Source organism: Dendropsophus ebraccatus, chromosome 3 (assembly GCF_027789765.1).
Source record: "Dendropsophus ebraccatus isolate aDenEbr1 chromosome 3, aDenEbr1.pat, whole genome shotgun sequence".
In the NCBI taxonomy this organism is placed as follows: domain Eukaryota; kingdom Metazoa; phylum Chordata; class Amphibia; order Anura; family Hylidae; genus Dendropsophus; species Dendropsophus ebraccatus.
In genome coordinates, this window is record NC_091456.1 from 24,047,859 (window position 1) to 24,070,540 (window position 22,682).

Sequence of the window (22,682 nt, forward strand, 5' to 3'; positions counted from 1 at the left end):
GAGGGTCATATGGGACTTGGTAAGTCCTGGCTCTGCCTTTACATTAGAGACCTGTAGAAATGCAGAAAAATAAGATGCGGTCACAGCACAGATAGTAGCTCTTAGCAGGTTAGTGGTATTCCAAAATGCAATATTTTGGCTGCTTGAGAAAAACTGCAAACATTGCATTCTGGAATAAAACTTAGCCTGGAGTCTGTGTGCCGCCATTGCTTCCTCTTGCTCGAGTTTGCTGATTATTGGCGTCAATGTGGACAAAGCCCCACAGGGGACGGGGACACTTTCATAGGGTCCTGTCCTTGGGGTCCTATTAGATCATGGGTCTCCAAACTGCGGCCCTCCAGCTGTTGCAAAACCACAATTCCCATCATGCCTGGACAGCTAAAGCTTTGGCTGTCCAGGCATGATGGATAATGTAGTATTGAAACACCTGGAGGGCCGCAGTTTGGAGACCCAGGTGTTAGACAAAGCGATTTTTAACTATAAACAATCGCAAACGAGATTGTTTATCATTAACCTGAAATTGTTAGCCATATTACACCGAACGATAGGCAGCCTTTACACAGACGGATTTTTCTGACAGATCTTTAAAGCCAAAGCCAGGAACAGACTAAACGGGGAACAGTTCATAAATGAAAGACTGAGATTTCTCCTCTTCTCACATCCATTCCTGGCTTTGGCTTCAAAAATCTGTCAGATAAATCTCTCTGTGTAAAGGCACCCATAGTTGTTAGTTGAGATGGTTATAACGATCGTTACTACGATATGATCCCAGAAAAAGAAGGTATGTTGTGGTATTACACTGAAAAGTTGGTGAGCGACTGTGGAATTACAGCGAACGATTAACGATAATTTTAGGGTAAGATCTAAATAAAGGATCACAGACACACGACCGATTTTTCAATTGTTGCCTACAATTACACAGGAAGATTATCGTTTAAATTCAAACGATATAACGTTTTCTCTGCCCAATAATCGTCCCTTATAATAAGGCCCTTACTCTCCATTTCCATTATGACCTATTGTGAAGGAAACTACTACCGCTTTAGTACCAAAAAAACAAAGAATGCAGAATAACCTATAAAATGTCATTTTCTAACCATTTAACTTCTCTGGCCCTTAGGGAATCTGGCGGATACCTGTGGATGAGATAGATCGTCCCGGCAGCTTCGCTTCTCATATGAACCGCTCCATCGTTCTACTTCTGAACGTTTTGGCTCAACTTAAAGACTCCAATACGCTGCTGAAGATCTCGTGTATGTTACAGAGGACCCCTGATCAGGGGAAGTAAGTATCAGTCTCACAATTTATTTATGACTTACTCTCATTTACCCTACCGCTTAGACTTGCACAGTCATCAGATTTAATCCAGATACTTGAAATATGCATGCCGCATTGTAATTTATTCAGTTGCCTGCTCCATGTACGTACTGCAGGCGGAGGAGCAGAAGATGATAGAAAAGCATGGTGCAGGTGGGCCAAGAACACTGCTCTGGTGTCCTTATGTGTGATGGGTCAAATAGTGGTATCATTTTTATAAAAACAACCCTAAAATATATAACTTGCAAGGATCTATCATGGTGTTATAATCTTTTTCTGGTTAAAGCTGATCATTATGGTCGGGAAAGTTTCCCAGATATAATCAGCTGCATCTTGTTAACCCTGCGATTGCAGAGTGGAATTTCTGCCTAGATTTCCAGCTGTGGTTGAACCATATATATATTCTTTCCTTCATACTTTCCCCCTAACCTCCAGGCCATGTAGATAGAGGTATTGATTGATGTCTCAGTATTTTCCACTATACTCCTAAAAAAGGGATAAACCAGTCCTTACCTGCAGCTCTTCTTAGTCTAAAGGCCCTATTACACGCCAAATCGGCCGATTATCACCCTGTGTAATAGAGACAACGATCAGCCGATCTTGTCTTTAGTTCCGGACCTAAAATCATCGGCCGCCAACCGCGCCTCGCTACGTGTAATAGTGATGCACGGCCGATGGCTAATGATTAAATAAACCGTTATATGTTACCTCTCCACGCTCCTGGTCGTTCAGCCAACGTGGAGTATAACAGTTAAGTGCAAGGGCTGCACGGACATCACTAATGATGTCCATTCAGCCCTTGCTAGAAGATAATCGAGCTGTGTAATAGGCTAAGTAAACGAGCGCCGATCTAGCTCGTTTACCTTATTGATTGGCCCATCTAATAGGACCCCAAGTACATTCTGATGTATTGCAGACATTCAGGGAGGTTTACTAAGACTGGTGTTTTATCTGCTGCAGTAAGGGCCGTATTACATGGCCCGATGAACCAGGGAAGGGAGTACCAACCTGTCAGCTCAGTGCTCGCTTCCCCCTTGTTGCCCACTCAGTGCACTTTGCTGTTACACGCACAGACAGAGAGCAGTAGGAGGGGCCTTAGATTGTTTGGGCGGCCCATTGAAGTCAGGGGCAGTCTGCTGCTGCCACCTCTATTGCACTATTACCCTGCAGACCATCGCTGATCTTTCAAACATGTTAAAAGACCACTATCAGCTGACATTGTGCATGTCAATAGGGCCCTAAGATTTGCACGCTGGGGTTATCCAGCGTTAGAAAAACATGGCCACTTTCTTCCAGAGTCAGCAGTACTCTTATCTACAGTTCAGGTGTGGGTTGCTCTTAAGCTCCATTCATTTCAGTAGAACCGAGTTGCGAAACCTGCACCCAAACTGAAGACAAGAGTGGTGCCATGTTTTTCTAATGCTGGATAACCCCTTTAATACATTTGAGGCATCTTTGGCAGTACAACCTAGAATCTATGCATGTTTTGAGGAGGGGTCTGGATGCCCTAATCCCCTGCAGCTGCAGTTCTGATGGCTCCTGCTTACCGCCGCTTCCTGGTTTCCTTACAGACGTGTTGTCCTTGCAGACTGTGCCGCTTAGCCAATCACTGGCCACAATGGTGACTCACCTTTGCCAGTGAACGACTGAGCAGACAGTGGGGACCGTGGGGAAGTAGTGGGGACCGGGAGCCACCAGAACAGGCAGCTGTGGAGAATTGGAGCAGGTGAGTATGGTTTCTGACTGACGTTTAAAATTTGTTCAGGGGTAGAATACTGCCTTTAAGAACTATACATCCTTACTATGTGCAACTTCTCCAGTAAAAAGTGGAAGAGTTGCACATAGTGAGGAGGCTGCCTCTGTTTTCCCTAAGGCCTCTGAAAAATTAGAACTAGAAGTTAGTGGGGGCAACTCCTGCATGTTCTTTCTCTTGCACTAATTCTGATATTTGCATTTACCCATAGACTATTAAAGAGAAAGATAGAGTGTGTTAGATGGCCGCCGCTAACAGAAACCTTCTCCTTTTGTTTGCAGGAAGTATTTGCGGGATGTGGATCGGCAGGTTCTGGCACAGCGAGCTTTTGTTCTTACCGTAAAAGTGTTGGAGGACATGCTGAGTGACTTGTCTGGGGTAAGGAAAGAGAAAGAGCAACTTATATCAGTACCAGCTGACAGTACTTGAGCTGTGACAGAACCACAGAGCTTGGTCACATGTCATGTGTGGCCCTTTACTTGCCAGCTCAGGGTGAATGAAGTTATTATTATCTTGCTTATTGCCTGCAAGTTCACTACCTGGGAATAAAGTTATCAGTAGAACCAAAGAATTATTATCAGTATTATGATTTATAATGATATAGATGTGAAGCCAGCTGAACAGCTGTTGTGTCTGGTCACTGGCTATTAGCCATATATCTCTCTAACAGCAGTAGCTTAAAGACAATTGGCTTATTGCTAGACTTGTCAATTCTGGCTATCCACGCAGGTGTCCGGATAAAGTCAAATGGAGCCAGCACTAGCTGAAGGGTCTTTTTACACGGCCCAACATGGGGCCATGCAAGGACACAAGCAAGCACCGATCAGCGAGATCGGTGTTTATCTGCAGAGCCTTTACATGGCAGCCAGGCTGCGCATCTGATGTTTGTATTGTTCGTGTGTTCATTTAAAGAAGGAAAACAGACAGAATGGATATGCATATATCCGTGCTGCCAGTTTTCAAATGCCATCACATCAGCAGTGTATACTTACCATCAGTGCTGCAGTGATCCGCTATCTTTACCTTCTTCCTGACAGTGTCACAGATGCATCCTGCTCCCGACCTGCTCTCCGGCCGCTGTGTCTCCCATCCTGCTTCTTGGGCTGTCAATCACTCTGGAGAAAAATGGAGACTGGAGATACAGTGGCCGGAGAGCAGGCTGGAAGAAGGTGAAGATGCGGGATTACAGCAGCACTAATGGTAAGTATGCACTGCTGATGTGATGGCATCTGGAAACTGGCAGCGCGGAAATATGCACTCTAAGGGTACAAACACATGCAGCAGATACGCAGCAGATATGCAGCAGATTCGATGCTGTGTTCAGTTATTTAGATCTAATCTGCCGCGTATTTGCTGCGTATCGCAGCAGTAAATATGCAGCGCATATGCCGTGTGTGTTTGTATCCTAAAGATGCGATCAGCTGAGGATCGCTGATCGCTGCCACTTTTACACTGGCCTATTATCATCCGAAAGAACGTTCCTATGAACACTCCTTGTGGATAATCGTGAAAAAAGCGCTTTACTCCCCTGCTACCCTTTTTTCTAGCAGTTGACCATAGGAGCCTGAAGAGTCACAACAATGGTATTCCCGCTGATTAGACATTGATGGCATATCTTAGTCATATGTCACCAATGTCTTTTGTGAGGCAACCTCTTTTAGAGAAAAGGAAAAAAAAAAAACTATTTGAGCAGTAATTCTGCCAGTTAGCTCTCCCGTTCTTACACCATAATCTAGCAGTCACCCAAACAGAGCTTGCGGTCACCTTGCTGTGATGCGGTGTCGCCATTCAATGCTCCTTAGTCATTCAAAGTGTTTGTTTTGTTACATGTAGAACAGTTAGGTTATAATATAGAGAAAATAAATAGAATTTCCCACAGGTTTTCTTTAAAAGGTATACAGAATAAATAACTATTCCTGAGCATAAAGGTCTGATCATGGAGTTCCAGCGCAGTGAACCTTACTAATCCCAAGAACCGATCAGTGAAGAAGTGCCTCTGCCTATGTGGTCCTTCTCCCTGGGAATAAAGAATAAAAACCTTTAGAGTTTTTTGTAGACAAGGATGTATCTAATGTACTCGGAGCTAAAAGATAAAAGACAAATATATACAATTGTGCGCCGCCTGACCTTCAGATACCTTGATGCAGCATTATGAATGTATGGCACTCTTCTATGCAGCTTAGGCTTGGTTCATACAGTGTTATAGCTGTGTTTCCCAGCTATATGTCAGCATCCTGTCAATAAAAAAAAAATTGGGATGTCAACATATTCTGAGGTACACTGCAGGAGGTCTGTTCACTTTAAAGCGACTCTGTACCCGCAATCTGACCCCTCCAAACCACGTGTACCTTCGGATAGCTGCTTTTAATCCAAGATCTGTCCTGCGGTCTGTTCGGCAGGCGATGCAGTTATTGTCCTAAAAAAAAATACTTTTAAACTTGAAGCCCGTTAAAAACGGGAGTATCTGTGCCCTAACTTTGCACCACCCCTCCGTCCCTCCTCCCCACCCTCTTCATCATTAGGAATGCTCCAGGGAGATTGCCTCCTATTCCTCACCTGTGGCAGCCCGTGGACCTGTGCAATGTTCAGCATGGAGAAAATGTTTCAGTGGCATTCCTAATGATGAAGAGGGTGGGAGGAGGGATGGAGGGGTGGTGCAAAGTTAGGGCACAGATACTCCCGTTTGGCACTGGCTTCAAGTTTAAAAGTATTTTTTTAGGACAATAACTGCATCACCTGCCGAACGCACCTCAGGACAGATCTTGGATTAAAAGCAGCTATCCGAAGGTACAAGTGGTTTGGGGGGGTCAGATTGTGGGTACAGAGTCGCTTCAAAGGCCCAAACATTCTGTCCACCTCACAACAGTATACATTTATTTTGCTTGACTCAATAGCATGGACCGCTGCACTATTGAGTACAGCAAAATAAATGTATATAAGTGAAATGGTCTGAATGTAGTCACTGCCTGACTACATTGGGGCTATTTAAGTAAATGGACCCACTGCAGTGTGCCTCAATATATGTTAGCATCCAGGGGATTATGGGATTCCGATGTATAGGTGTGATACGCAACAATAACTGTGTGTGAACCCGGCCATATAATTATTATGTTGTTATACTTAGGTAGAACTAACTGATGAGTGTCTCTCAACAGGATCCCAAAAGCCCAGACCCCAGCCCGTTCTTAGTGGCTTCCATGACCACAGACGTCACCGGCCGGCCTACATCAGAGGACAGGAAAGATGTAGCACCTAGGAAGAACTTGGTTCTAGGTGAAGCGGTGGCTTCAGGACCTTCTGAGAATGGGGGTAAAGAGACAGTACAAGGCTCTGCTTCTCAGGCAATGGAGACTGGAGAAACGATGATTGTGAAAGAGACTGGAAAGCCTCAGTCTTCAGAACCGATGGACCATGATGGACATTTGTGTAACCCAGAAAAACGTGTGGAGCAGCACCGCAAGGATCCCACTAGGATCATCAAGGATAAGGGACTTGAGGGTCCTGAACTATCACTAGAGGAACTAAGTATTAGTTCTAAACATCATCTGCCTGCAGGTAGCAGGGGCCCAGGACAGCACACACCTCAGCTAATGGAGGATACACCACACCGAGCCAGCCGTAAACGGAAGCTGTTAGATGACACTGAAAGCAGCAAAAACCTGCTCCTCGAGGCGTATCGCGTCTGGCAGCAGGGTCAGAAAGTCACCACCTATGATTTGGCCAGTATTGAAGCAATCATGTGTAAAACGTACATGCTGATCAAACAGGTGAGGCGTTTCTTCTGGTTTCCCAAGGTAGAACTCATATATACATTTATGATATACATTTATTCTAGAGACATTACCAGTAGCATCCATTCAGTTCACCACTTTAATGTCATATGTAATAGAGTTAAGCGAACTTAGAGCATGCTTGCGTTAGTCCGAATCCAAGTGTGTGGCAATCGATTAGGGATGGCCTATGGCTGTATCCATGTTTTCCAGCACTCTCTAGGGCTCAATGCAACTTCAGCAGCCACCGCTAATCAAATGCCGCACGCTCTGGTTCAGACTGAGGGTGCCATCACACGTACCGGATCCGCAGCGGATTTCACACTGCCAGTTTGTAGGGAAATCTGTTGCGGATCATGGTATAATGAAGGCTTATGGGGTCACATACCCGCAGCGTAAAATTCATTCCGCTGCAGATATATGACCCGGCCCCTTTTAACCACCGGCCGCCCACAGCCCCGGCCTAAAGCATACGTTACCTGCTCGGCGCCGCGGCTGTGTGAAGCTCCCGGCTAACCTCGCTCCTCATCAGCCAATCAGTGCTGCCGTGCTATTGATCAGTGCTATTACACGTGCCGATTACAGCCTGATCATTTTAGTAAACAAGTGCCAATCTGCTAGATCGGCGCTCGTTTACTGGACCTATTAGACGGCCCAATAATCCGTCAAAAAGGGCTGCATGGACATCGTTAGCGATGTCTATGCAACCCTTTCTCAAACACTTCATACCTTACCTCTCCCCGCTCCCGTTCTTCTCTCCTGTGCTCCACAGCTTCCCGGTCCCGGGGGCAGCAGCGTCTGAGCGGCCTGTCAGCTGACAGGCCGCTCAGCCAATCACAGACCAGGACCATTGCGGACTGTGATTAGCTGAGCCGTTGCTGCAGCCGCCAGGACCGGGAAGCTGCGGAGCACAGGAGAGAAGACCGGGAGCGTTGAGAGGTAAGGTATCGGGTTTGGGCAGTCGTTAGCCGTTGGTCGCACGCTATTACACGCTATTACACGTAGGGATGCGCAGTCGCACCCGATGGTTTTAGGTCCAAACCTAAACCAACGATCAGTCTCTATTACACGGAGCAATAATCGCCCAATTGGGTCAGCCGTATGGGGATTTGACCTAATTCGTCTGATAATCGCTCTGTGTAATAGGACCCTGACTCTAGTGACTAGTGTTCGCTCAACTCTAAGGACAAGTTTCCATAAACAAAATAAACTGAGTTTGCACGATGAGGAGGTCTATACCTGGGAACATGCCCATTGATGTTGCATTTGAATATGCAGCTTAGCATGTTTCATATTCTACAGCAAGCTGCCCACCTATACCAGAATCTGTGGCTGCTAGTAAATGACATATATGCCAGTACCTGATTACAAAAATTGCCACAGAATATTTATAATCCAGTCTTGCATATTCAATTTGGAATGTTATGCAAAAAGAAGAAATATTTGGAAATATCCTTATAGTAGGTAGTCGTGTAGAATGGCTGTAGATGGGTAATTCCATGGAGGCATCAGAGTGAATATATATATATATATATATATATATATATATATATATATATTACACCTTTTACTTGGACATGTGAGTGATGTCAGCCCCTAAGGGTTTGTACAGATTCTGGCTTCCGACCCTGCAGCAGCAAGTAAGCGAATCTCCTGGGGCTAAGTCATATGCTGGTATGTATGTACCCGCTCAGGTAAGCCCTGGAGACCTGCTGATCTATTACCACTGTACAGCTGAACCCAGGTAACCCATGAAGCCTAGAGAGAACCCATCACTTAGTTACAGCAGTGTGACATTGTTTCCCTATATAATATCCACAGTAGTAATTAAAGGAGCCTATTACAGCTCTGTCTGACAATAGGCGACGAGTGGGACAGAATGAACTTCAGCATAAAATCATCAGGTGTAAGGATTATTTAGTTTACATTCAGTATTTTTTTCAGCACATAGACACGTGTTGGCTGTTTCTTTGTTGTAGATACAGTTTTCCCCATGATCCAGTTTTTCTCCTGCTTGTAGTAAATACGGGTCTTTTAGTATACATAGGCACTGCATTCTAGCTTTACTTTATAATGGAAGCCCATTGTATGACTTTTAATATGGGAGTTTGATTATCTATGCAGCATTATTCTTAGATCCTTGAGAGAGAGAGAGAGAGAGAGAGGACCAACGCAGATAGGAGGGGTACTAATGCTATGCAAGCAGAATGGGGTAGAAGGTGCACTGGGTCTAACAACACTGTCCATGTCACCTATAGCAGACGAGGAGCTTCACAGATTGGTATTCACTTTCTAAGCTGCAGGGTTACTGGGGGCAACAACTGGGCCAGCTTTTCTCTGGAGGCTTCACGATGAGCACAACCGATCGCCAGGCCTATGGCTGTATTCATGTTTTCCCAGACTCCCTTGGTGATTGGTACTAGTGTCCTCTGTATAGTGATGTCACCAGGCCACTTCCACTGGGGTACTCTGGAGCAGCAGCTCTAGCAATGCTGGACAAGGAGTGGGCAGGGGGAGTATATAAGGTTTTTTGTTTTTTTTTATTTCATTTCTCCTACCATCCCCTCTGCAAATTTTCCACAAAGACTAAAAACCCCTTTAACCCTTAGGGGACACAGCCAGTTTTCATTTTTTGCGTTTTCGTTTTTCCCTCCTCGTGTATATAAGGCCATAGCGCCTGCATTTTTCCACCTAGAGACCCAAATGAGCCCTTATTTTTTGCGCAACTAATTGTACTTTGCTATGGCAGATGTAATTTTTGCCTAAAATGTGCCGGGAAACCAGAAAAAAATTTATATGTGTGGTGAAATTGAAAAAAAATGTTTGTTTTTTTTATTTGGGGGGGGGGTTGTTTTTACTCCGTTCGCCCTGGGGTAAAACTGACTCGTTATATATGTTCCTTAAGTTGTTACGATTACAACGATATGTAACATGTATAACTTTTATTTGATTTGATGGCTTGTAAAAAATTAAAACCTTTTAAAGAAAATATATGTTCCTTAAAATGGCTCCATTCCCAGGCTTATAGCGCTTTTATCCTTTGGTCTATGGGTCTGTGTGAGGTGTCATTTTTTGCGCCATGATGTGATCTTTCTATCTGTACCTTGATTGCGCATATATGACTTTTTGATCGCTTTTTATTACAATTGTTCTGGATTTGATGCGACCAAAAATGCGCAATTTTGCACTTTGGGATTTTTTTGCGCTGACGCCGTTTACCGTGTGAGATCAGGAATGTGATTAATTAATAGTTCGGGCGATTACGCACGCGGCGATAGCAAACATGTTTGTTTATTAATTAATTTATTTTTATTTATAAAATGGGGAAAGGGGGGTGATTCAGACTTTTATTAGGGGAGGGGATTTTGTGTTATTAAAAATAAATTTTTCTTTTACTTTACACATATACTAGAAGCCCCCCCTGGGGTTGGGGTTATTCCCCCTGGGGGACTTCTAGTATATGCACTCTGATCTCTCATAGAGATCCATGCAGTATAGTTATACTGCATGAATCCATGAGATCGGTGTTCTATTGCTTTTGGCTGCTGCAGCCAAAAGCAATAGAATGCCGAGCCGGGATCAGCGCCATTACGGCGCAGACCCCGGCCCGGGAAGGATGCGGGGATCGCCCCCCCGCAATCGCGCCGCAGGGGGGCGATCCCCCCACTAGACCACCAGGGATGGATATGAGCAAGTATTTAGAAGCAGCTGTCAACTTTGTACTTAATTAGCGGGCACGGCGATCGGACTGTGCCCGCTAATATCCCGGGCTACATGCGGCACCCGGGATCGCGGCAGTTCAGAGGGGGGTCGCCGCGCGACCCCCCTCTGAACTCCCATAGCGGCACGAGGACGTTCAGTAACGTCCTGGTGCAGCTATGGGTTAAAAGACGATGTTGATACATTTAAAGGGGAACTCCAATTAAGAAAGATTTGACCTGTTTAATACCCACCCCTAATATAAGCTTGTTTGTAATAGGTTTATATTACATGAATTAGTCTGTTTGTCTGCAGCACATCCTGACTCACCCCATGAAGCTGCTTAAAATCCTCACTACCTAGTCCACTCTGTCTCTACTACTCTGTCCCCCCCCTTCCTTCTGAGACAGAGGTCACATGATCTCTGTCTCTTCTGTTGCTAGGCAAGCTGTAACGCCTCATCTGTAACCCCGCCCACAACTGACATCACACAGTGATCACCTGACCAAGAGCAGGGAAACTGAAGTCTCTCCTGAGTAGTATCGGGGAAAGAAGACATTGTTGTTTCATTTTTCTCTCTTTCTCTTCCCCTAATCTATGTAGATCGATAGTGTGTTTACTGTGCAAAGCAGAAGCAGATCGTGGGCCAGTGGTGGGCAGATACTACAGGACGGGCAGGTACCTGGCAGTTGGTTCTGAGGTGCAATGCATGCAGGGAGATATAGTTTACTGGCCAGGTGCCATGATGTAAACCTGGGATCTGTAAAAGAAAGAATCTATGGCTAGGAGCAGAGTAGAAAAAAGGAAAAGGGGTCAAACAATCAGCAGGAAATCAGTGAATGCACCTATATGCTTTTTGTGCATTTTATTTTTTTTATATGATCGCTGGAGTTCCCCTTTAAGTTCACCATTAAAGTCCTACCATTGTCAGATCCTTGGTTTCAGATTGATAAATGTAGAAATTAAGTCACAGTAATCACCAGTTTTATTTCGGCATATCATGTATAAGCATATACAGCATTAGTTCTTCTTTTGTCACCCTATGACCATATGTAAGGTAACTGCTCAAATAAATATACACTAATGTAGTGTTACTATCGAACCATGCCAGTGCAGGGAGCAGCCCAGATACAACATGGCATGGGGTCAGCTGCATACAAGCTATTCCAGCGCTAGAAGAAGATGCCTTAGGGAAGTGTCTTTTAGGCAATGTTATATTATTGTCTCCTAGAGCTGCGGGTATGGTGTGCCGCTCGTTCCTTTGCTCATGTTTAGCTCATTCATCCTCCATTATGTAACCTCTCCCACTCGTATTTATGTATTTTTCGTTATCCTGCAGAGGTAATTGTGGCTCAGTGGCAAAACTCTGTAGATTATTCTTGCTATTTGTTGTTTTGTTTACTCTCATTGAAGCGGCAGAAATGTACATTTTTTTTTTTGTTTTGTCTTTCTACTACTGGAAAATACTGTTTTGAGAGTGAATAGGAGGAACAGGTCCTGCCCCATTTTATATGCAAGCTGTAAGCTGCACAAAACATATGCAGCGTTGTATCATGGGACTAAATGTAGACCCCTGCCCTTTAAGATGATTAGTATTCACTGATGGTATGATCAAGGGTGGACTACAAACACTTCACAAAATGAGGACCGGTCACTATTTAAAGGAGAAGTCCATCCCTGGCTGAAATTTAACAGCAAACAGGGGCAGGGTCAAACACAAAAACCAGTTCATGTTCATACTTACCTCTCCCTGTGCCTGCAATCCGCTGGTTCTCCAGCTGTGGCAAAACTGTAACTCCCAATATATCCTGACAACCTTCAAAAAGGCATTCAGGTGGTCCTTGACAGTGTCTCGCTTTGCCACCAGCCTAGATTGATCTGTTCTTGCTTTTGTATAGGGAGAGGATCAGTCAAGGATGGTGGGGCAGGGAGAAGCCTTTCAGGGACCAAACGAATGACTTCAAGCAGCATGAAAGTGATAGCAGGTTAGGCCTGGTGCCTAAAGAGGGGTTTTTAAGTATTTATATAAAATAACCTTATCCTGTGTTAGGGTGGGTTCATACATACAGGATCTGCAGCAGATTTTTTGGCACAGAGTTGCTTTGAATCTACAATTTCCAAACTGCATCATGAAATCTGCTGCAGATCCTGTACGTGTAAATTCACCCTTAAGCCCCTATTACACGGGTCGTCAGAGGAGCAAACGAGCGCTCTCAGTGCTCGTTTGCTCCTCGTTCCCCGCTCGCTGCTGCCGCTATTCAACGCGGCTGCAGCGAGTGGGTGAGTGCGGGAGGGGTGGCGGGGAGCTGCGGGGGGGCTGCTCGGAGGATCGTTGATCGTCCAGGGCAGCCCATAGGATACAGCAGCGTCTGCTGCCGACCCTCCTATTCAACGGAGCGACGGCAGCAGATCGCTGCTATATCAGTCGCTTGTTTTTCAACATGTTGAAAAACAAGCGACTGCAACGATCAGCCGACATGAACGATGTCGGCTGATCGTTGCACTCTATTCCACGGGACGATATCGGCCGAATACGGACGATAATCGTTCCGTGGAATAGGGCCTTTAAAGTGACTCTGTACCCACAATCTGCCCCCCCCCCCCAACCACTTGTACCTTTGGATAGTTGCTTTTAATCCAAGATCTGTCCTGAGGTCCGCTTGGCAGGTGATGCAGTTATTGTCCTAAAAACAACTTTATGGGTGCTAACACACACACCATATACGTATACCGTATACAGCAGATCTGCAGCAGATTTGATGGTGCAGATTTGATGCTGTGTTCAGGTATTTACATCAAATCTGCTGCGTATTGTAGCGGAAAATTCACTGTGATACGGTGTGTGTGTGTGTGTGTGTGTGTGTGTGTGTGAAGCTACCCTTAAACTTGCACGGGAGTATCTGTGCCCTAACCTTGCACCACCTCTCTGTCCCTCCTCCCCACCCTCTTCATCATTAGGAATGCCACTGGAACATTTTCTCCATGCTGAACATTGCACAGGTACCTTAACGATCCAGCCCATGTGCCGGGCTGATACAGGTGGGGAATAGGAGGCAATCTGCCTGGAGCATTCCTAATGATGAGGAGGGACGGAGGGGTGGTGCAAAGTTAGGGCACAGATACTCCTGTTTGGCACGGGCTGTAAGTTTAAAAGTTGTTTTTTAGAACAATAACTGCATCACCTTTTGAATGGACCGCAGGACAGACGTTGGATTAAAAGCAGCTATCCGAAGATACGAGCGGTTTTGGGGGGGGGGGGGGGGGGGGAGAAAAGATTGTGGGTACAGAGTCGCTTTAAAGGGGTTATCCAGAAAATATGGCCACTTTCTTAGGTCAGGTGAGGTTTGCAATTAATCTCCATTCACTTCAATGGAACTGAGCTGCAAAACCTGCACCCAAGTGGTGCTGTCTCTGGAAGAAAGCGGCCATGTTTCTCTAACTCTACATATGATGTTGTTGGGTTACAGCATGTCTATTATTCACTGTGCCTAATGATCTCCTTTGAGAGATCCTCTTCCCCAAGGATTCCCTGTGACCTTGTGCTATACCGCAGTATTTCCAGTATATAAAAGACTTAAAGGAATTCAAGTTTTTTTCCTTTTGTATTTTTTCTTACTATGAGTACATTAGGACGTTATGCAAACTGCTGGTACAAACCCTCCAGAAGCTCACTTCTTTTTTGAACAGCATCTTTTCTTTGCGCCGTTGATCTCTGTAAATGTTTTTTTTTTTTTTTGCTTTGCTCCCTTGAGATCCGATGTATGTTTTTTTTTTTTAATGTGATGAATCCAGGCAACCAGAGGTGGGGGCACTATTGATCCTTATTACATCAGCAGATGCCACATCTGTATCTGGTTACCACAGCCCTAGCTCCTCATACTAGATCTGTTATATTCATACTTTGTATATTTTGTAAGTTCTGGCCTAGATCTCCACATAGGCAGAAAATTGTTCATGTCAGGTCTTACATAATATAATGCATTCCCTTCATATTTACTAACTTATGTTATAGGGATGTGTCAGAAGTTTTGATCGGTGGGGGTATCGCTACTGAGACTCCCGCTGATCACTGTTTCGTAGAACTACAGAAGGTCTTAGTGTCACTGCCGTTTTTCTTTTAGAAATCAATAGTCCAGGAGATTTTAAGAAACTTTGTATTTGGGTTTATTAGGCAAATATGCCATTATCTGCATTCAGAAAGCCTTTCCCCAGGTCCCCCCCCCCCCTCCGCTCTCTCATTCACTGCTCATTATCAGGAAATATCGACTCTTTTACATCAGTTGGGCCCTATGGAGGGTGGATGGGGGAGATTAGTCGCCAGCAGAGAACAAAGGATTACACAGCGGGACCTGTGTGAAAGGCGGTATTCAGAGGTCAGAGAGGTCAGTGCTAACTTCAGAGGAGATAGCCCGGTGATGTAGCTGTAAATTAACTCTTTGTTGTCCTGTTTTGGTGCCTCATCTCCCTCCAACCCTCCCCTCTCCATAAGAGAACCATGAAGACGGGGGGGGGGGGGGGGGGGGGGGGGGCTTCAAACTGTTTCTTCATGATAAAAATGCATTTTTCGGCTAATAAACCCAATTACAAAGTTTCTTAAAATCACCTGTACTATTCATTTCTGGGAAAAAATTTAAACGACAGTGATACTTTAAGGACGTTCATACATCGCTCTCTACGCTCTTAGCTGATCAATTCTGCCCAGACTTCACTGACAAAAAATTCTGACTTACCACTATGAAATATCTGAAGTTTGTTAAAGGGGTATTCTCGCTATTCCCCCTTGAACCAAAATGGGTTTCCTCGCTGATTCCCCCACGATCATTTTTACACTTCTCCTGCGTTTTCTTCGCCGTTCCGATCGTCCGTTGGAAACTTTTGTAAACGCTATTCATTTTAAAGATGGCGCCTCCCAGGGAACTACATATTCACACCTCTTTTATCACTCCTATGTACCCACCCCTGTATAGTAGTCCCTGCCCTACATCCTCTTTGGGGGGGGGGATTAGCAGTTGCTTTGTCTAGCTATACAAAGCAATCACTAACAAGAACTAAATCTACTATAGACATTCTGGATTGTATGAGGGTGTCACATATTTAGCATCCGTATAGGAGAAGTGACTACGCTCTTCATCTGAAGCTGGCACAGGATCATGAAGAGAGTGTGAACCATCTGTCAGGAATAGTCATAGTCTTGCGGATTTCTATTTTATAACATTGTCATTAGTATTGGTGTATATTATTAGAGGAAGTCCTATGTTTTATGTTGCCTGTGTGCTCAGATTTAGCACGGGTAGCACCATGTACTGTACATGCTAGTAGACAACTTACTCCAGACTGCTGACAGTGGATCGGGAAAATATATATATATATATATATATATATATATATATATATATATATATATATATATATATAATTTTATTTTTTTTAATGTTGGTTTTATGTGGCATTGAAGCTAAATGGGACAAGAATAGCACTGTCTACAACCCCTATCAGATGGTGACATATATGGCCGAGTGTTCATTCCTAGGCTGATGATCAGGTCTGTACATGTAGGGAGGCAGTCTGACATTTATCATCCATCTGCATATAAATCTCCCAGCCATGTACACATCCTACCTTTTGCATAGAGGTGGAAGCAAAGCAAGAGATGCAGGGTTATGGCCCTATTCCACGGAACGATTATCGTTCATTTTCGGACGATATAGACCGCTACGGACGATAATCGTTCCGTGGAATAGAGTGCAACGATCAGCCGACATCGTTCATGTCGGCTGATCGTTGCAGTCGCTTGTTTTTCAACATGTTGAAAAACAAGCGACTGATACAGCAACGATCTGCTGCCGTCGCTCCGCTGAATAGGAGCATCGGCAGCAGACGCTGCTATATCCTATGGGCTGCCCGGACGATCAGCGATCCCCCGGGCAGCCCCCCCGCAGCTCCCCGCCGCCCCCTCCCGCACTCACCCGCTCGCTGCAGCCGCGTTGAATAGCGGCGGCAGCGAGCGGCGAACGAGGAGCAAACGAGCGCTAATAGCGCTCGTTTGCTCCTCTAAAACGGCCCGTGGAATAGGGGCATTAGACTGGTATCTCAAGAGGATACACAGCGAGTCATAGATGTCATGGATGTGCCAGTGAATCTGCACTTTTTACCCCTGGGGTAGGGAACTTTGGCCCTCCAGTTGTTGCAAAATTACAACTCCCATCATGCCTGAAGCTTTAGCTTTGGCTGTCCAGGCATGATGGGAGTTGTAGTTTTGCAACAGCTGGAGAGCCAAGGTTCCCTACCCGTGTTTTACCCCATCATCCATTATTCATCTTCTCCTGGTGTAATCCAGCGATATGCAATCGTTTTTTTTTCTGCAGCATATGACTAGGTTATAAAATGCCCCCCATTCATTTGCATTGGATGCAGAATGATGGCATTTAGGCAAAGATTCTGCACGTGTCCACTTACTTGTGACCAGGGCTTAAATAGTCCAGTAGATCATCTTCTAATGGACGTCAGTGCTTCCTGTGACGCATGACTGAGGGATAGTGTTAATGTAACGTGATACTCCATAGTGATTCATTGTTTTGTCTTTCAGGTGGATGAAGGTGCTGCTTTAGAACAAGCTATTAAATTCTGCCAACTTCAGATGGGAGCTTCTGCCCAGAAACAGGTGAGTCACCTGGGCAGACGATTAAGATGTAGATGGAAATGTAAAATTGTGCTTCATTTGTGTCCTGGGTATTGTAGTTAAAGGGGTATTCTGGAGACTTCCTTCCTGGAGACTAACAATTTGTTCCATACTTAATATCTTTTCAGTCTCCCTCCCCCATTACTGAGGCTGCTGCTTTCTGTTGAAGACACAGAAAACTGTGTGAGAGCTGTTTACTCCATCTCCACTCTGAACCCCCTCCTCCCCCCTTCCTTCAGAGAAGGCCCATGTAAACAGTGTCCCCGGTTGGCTGTTTCTACTCTCTGTAATGCCTGAAGGATTAATCACAGTGAGGTCACCAGCAACTTGACCTTAGATTAACCCTCCCGGCATCACAAGAGTGCAGGGACAGCCAGCTAGGGACACTGTTTACATGAGCCGTCTTGGAAGGGAGGAGGAAGTTCAGAGCGAAGATGGACTGAACAGCTCACACAAAATTCTCTATGTCTTTAGCAGAAAGCAGCAGCTCAGAACTGGGGAATGAGACTGAAAAGATAATAACAAGTATGGAATTAATTGGAAGTCTCCAAGAGGAGGTATGGTTCAATATATATTTTACCTAACCCGAATTCCCCTTTAAGATTATGGGTTTGGTGTGAAAGTGTTCTAGATTACTGTGAAAAAGAGGAGAAAGACCAAAATGAATGAATTGTTGTAGTGTAGTGGCTTAGTGTGGTACACCGAATACAAAGAATACCAGGAAACGGAACACAGGAAAATAGTGGGGCAGGGATTTAGAGAGACTATTGTAGCAGAGTGTAAGCAGATTATGGCTTGTTATTGCAGGGTTTTCCCTGTCCTATCCTCAGCTTCATGTGACAAAATAAAAAGTTACAGTATTCTATTGGGAGCTGAATAGACTTATGCAGACAACTGTACAACCCCCATCAGATCATTCCAGAACCTGGCGTCATTGTTCTAATGGCCTTGTATTGTCAAAGAAATCAAGAAGAAATAGGCCAAAAAGTAAAGCGCAGTAAGATGTCACCTGGCAGCTATGTATACTATAGAAGAGCAGTGTAAGGATGTCCTACACTTCATATATATATATATATATATATATATATATATATATATATATATATATATATGCGCACACACACACACACAGGATGGTCCAAAAGTAGGTGGACACTATGTAATAGAGTTATGAAGGGAGAGATTTATTAAAGGGGTTGTTCAGCGAAAATCTTCTCCTTTTCAAATCAACCGATATCAGAAAGTTATATAAATAAAGAGACAATCTTTAAAAAAAAAAAAAAGAAAGTTATATAGATTTGTAATTTACTGCTATTAAAAAAATCTCAAGTCGTCCCATACTTATCAGCTGCTGTATGACCTGCATGAAATGTTATTTTATTTTCAGTCTGACACAGTGCTCTATGCTGACATCTCTAGCCAAGACAGGACTGTCTTTTCCATGAATCCCCATAAAAAAACTCTTCTGCTCTGGGCAGTTCCTGTCTCGGCCAGGGATGTCAGCAGAGAACACTGTGTCAGACTGAAAATAAGACAATATTTCCTGCAGGACATACAGCAGCTGATAAGTATGGGAAGACTTGAGATTTTTTCAATAGAAGTAAATTACAAATCTATATAACTTTCTGACACCAGTTCATATGAAAGGAAAAGATTTTCGCTGAACAACCCCTTCAAACATGGTGTAAAGTGAAACTGGCTCAGTTGCCCCTAGCAACCAATCAGATTCCACCTTTCATTTTTCAAAGAGTCTGTGAGGAATGAAAGGTGGAATCTGATTGGTTGCTGGGGCAACTGAGCCAGTTTCACTTTACACCATGTTTGATAAATCTCCCCCGTCATAACGCTATTACACATACTATACTGTCCACCTACTTTTGGACCACTGTGTGTGTGTGTGTGTGTGTGTGTGTGTGTATATATACTAGAAAATGTACCGGACGCTGCCCGGGTATAAAGTGTCAGTGTGTTAATTAGATTTGTTCTAAGGTGCCCAGGAGGCAAAGCTAAAGGTATTGTTTCATCTAAGTTAATCAGTGGAATTAGTGTATACCTGTAGTGCATAGTTGGACGGGTTCTGTATACCCACAATGTATAGTTTTTAGGGGTCTCGCATATCTGTAGTGCATAGTTGGGGGGGCTGTATACCTATAGTGTATAGTTGGGGGGGGTCCTGTTTACCTGTAGTGTGTAGTTGGGGGGGGGCTGTATACCTGTAGTGTATAGTTGAGGGAGGTCCTGTATATCTGCAGTGTACAGTTGGTGAAGGTCCTGTATAACTGTACTGTATAGTTCGGGGGTCCTGTATACCTGTAGTATATAGTTGGTGCTGTATACCTGTAATGTATAGTTGGTGGAGGTCTTGTATACCTGTAGTTTATAGTTTAAGGGTCCTGGATACCTGTAGTGTATAATTGGTGGAGGTCTTGTATACCTGTAGTATATAGTTCGAGGGTCCTGTATACCTGTAGTGCATAGTTTGAGGGTCCTGTAAAACTGTAGTATAGAGTTGGTGGAGGTCCTGTATACCTGTAGTATATAGCTTTGGGGTCCTGTATACCTGTAGTAAAGAGTTGGTGAAGGTGCTGTATACCTGTAGTATAGAGTTGGTGTAGGTCCTGTATACCTGTAGTGTATAGTTTTGAGGTCCTGTATACCTGTAGTGTATAGTTTGGGGTCCTATATACCTGTAGTATATAGTTGGTGGAGTTCCTTTATACCTGTAGTGTATAGTTTTGGGGTCCTGTATACCGGTAGTGTATAGTTTGGGGTCCTGTATACCTGTAGTATAGAGTTGGTGTAGGTCCTGTATACCTGAAGTATATAGTTGGTGGAGGTCCTGTATACCTGTAGTGTATAGTTTTGGGGTCCTGTATACCTGTAGTGTAAAGTTTGGGGTCCTGTATACCTGTAGTATATAGTTGGTGGAGGTCCCGTGCACTTGTAGTGTATAGTTTTGGGGTCCTTTATACCTGTAGTGTCCTGTATACCTGCAGGGTCGTATTTACCATTAGGCACCCATGGTCTGGTGCATAGGGTAGCACCTTGCAGAGAGGCAGTACCCTCCCGTTCAGACTTGCCAGAAAATCTTTGGTCAGGTCTTGTATAGCGGTGTTATCCAGTCACAGTATGGCGGTATTGGTCAGGTCTGATATGGCAGTGTTATTCAGTCACTGTGTGTCGGTATTGGTCATGTCTGGTATGGCGGTGTTATCCAGTCACAGTATGGCGATATTGGTCAGGTCTGGTATGGCAGTGTTATTCAGTCACAGTGTGTCGGTATTGATCATGTCTGGTATGGCAGTGTTATCCAGTCACAGTATGGCGGTATTGGTCAGGTCTGGTGTGGCGGTGTTCTCCAGTCACAGTGTGGTGGCATTGGTCAGGTCTGGTATGGCAGTGTTATCCAGTCACAGTATGGCGGTATTGGTCAGGTCTGGTGTGGCGGTGTTCTCCAGTCACAGTGTGGTGGCATTGGTCAGGTCTGGTATGGCAGTGTTATCCAGTCACAGTATGGCGGTATTGGTCAGGTCTGGTGTGGCGGTGTTATCCAGTCACAGTATGGCGGTATTGGTCAGGTCTGGTGTGGCGGTGTTCTCCAGTCACAGTGTGGTGGCATTGGTCAGGTCTAGTATAGTGGTGTTATTTCAGTCACAGCATGGCGGTATTGGTCAGGTGTGGTATGGCAGTGTTATCCAGTCACAGTATGGCGGTATTGGTCAGGTCTGGTATGGCAGTGATATCCAGTCACAGTATGGCGGTATTGGTCAGGTGTGGTATGACAGTGTTATCCAGTTACAGTATGGCGGTATTGGTCAGGTCTGGTATAGCAGTTTTTTCCAGTCATAGTATGGTGGTATTGGTCAGGTGTGTTATGACAGTGTTATCCCGTCACAGTATGGTGGGATTGGTCAGGTCTGGTATAGCGGTGTTTTCCAGTCACAGTATGGCGGTATTGGTCAGGTCTGATATGATGGTGTTATCCAGTCACAGTATTGCGGTATTGGTCAGGTCTGGTGTGGCAGTGTTATCCAGTCACAGTATTGCGGTATTGGTCAGGTCTGGTGTGGCAGTGTCATCCAGTCACAGTATGGCGGTATTGGTCAGGTCTGGTGTGGCAGTGTTACCCAGTCACAGTTTGCTATACCTGTAGTGCCCTGTATATACATGTACTGTATAGATGGAGTAGGGGGCCCTGTATATACATGTACTGTAGAGATGGAGTAGGGGGTCCTGTATACCTGTAGTGCCCTGTATATACATGTACTGTATGGATGGAGTAGGGGGTCCTGTATACATGTACTGTATAGATGGAGTAGGGGGTCCTGTATATACATGTACTGTATGGATGGAGTAGGGGTCCTGTATATACATGTACTGTATAGATGGAGTAGGGGGCCCTGTATATACATGTACTGTATAGATGGAGTAGGGGGTCCTGTATATACATGTACTGTATAGATGGAGTAGGGGGTCCTGTATATACATGTACTGTATAGATGGAGTAGGGGGTCCTGTATATACATGTACTGTATAGATGGAGTAGGAGGTCCTGTATACATGTACTGTATAGATGGAGTAGGGGGTCCTGTATATACATGTACTGTATAGATGGAGTAGGGGCTCCTGTATATACATGTACTGTATAGATGGAGTAGGGGGCCCTGTATATACATGTACTGTATAGATGGAGTAGGGGGCCCTGTATACATGTACTGTATAGATGGAGTAGGGGGCCCTGTATATACATGTACTGTATAGATGGAGTAGGGGGCCCTGTATATACATGTACTGTATAGATGGAGTAGGGGCTCCTGTATATACATGTACTGTATAGATGGAGTAGGGGGCCCTGTATATACATGTACTGTATAGATGGAGTAGGGGGCCCTGTATACATGTACTGTATAGATGGAGTAGGGGGCCCTGTATATACATGTACTGTATAGATGGAGTAGGGGGCCCTGTATATACATGTACTGTATAGATGGAGTAGGGGGCCCTGTATATACATGTACTGTATAGATGGAGTAGGGGGTCCTGTATATACATGTACTGTATAGATGGAGTAGGGGGTCCTGTATATACATGTACTGTATAGATGGAGTAGGGGGCCCTGTATATACATGTACTGTATAGATGGAGTAGGGGGCCCTGTATACATGTACTGTATAGATGGAGTAGGGGGCCCTGTATACCTGTACTGTATAGATGGAGTAGGGGGCCCTGTATACCTGTACTGTATAGATGGAGTAGGGGGTCCATGTTATTACTGTGGATGTTGTGAGGCAGCTTCCCTAGCAACCATTGCTCCCTGTGAAAATGAAAGCAGTAATCCTATTGGTTGCTAAGGCTCCAACTGCCGTGTCTGCTGCAGCTAATTATATCACCTGTGTTTGCAGTGAGGAGATTTTCCCATTCATCTCTATGGGGCGCCGCTCTTTCCCCTCCTGTACATCTGGCG

At 44.7% G+C, this 22,682-nt stretch overlaps 1 protein-coding gene across 9 annotated transcripts in view; it reads left to right on the forward strand.

Annotated features, from left to right (window-relative positions):
- The window catches only part of CABIN1 (calcineurin binding protein 1), a 116,515-nt gene that overhangs the window by 85,490 nt on the left and 8,343 nt on the right, over positions 1-22,682 (forward strand). For all 9 annotated transcript variants that reach the window (XM_069961145.1, XM_069961147.1, XM_069961149.1 and 6 more), the window contains 4 exons: positions 1,121-1,284; positions 3,352-3,448; positions 6,226-6,837; positions 17,126-17,200. In XM_069961145.1, the coding sequence (XP_069817246.1) occupies positions 1,121-1,284; positions 3,352-3,448; positions 6,226-6,837; positions 17,126-17,200 (948 nt within the window). The remainder of the gene's footprint in view (positions 1-1,120; positions 1,285-3,351; positions 3,449-6,225; positions 6,838-17,125; positions 17,201-22,682) is intronic.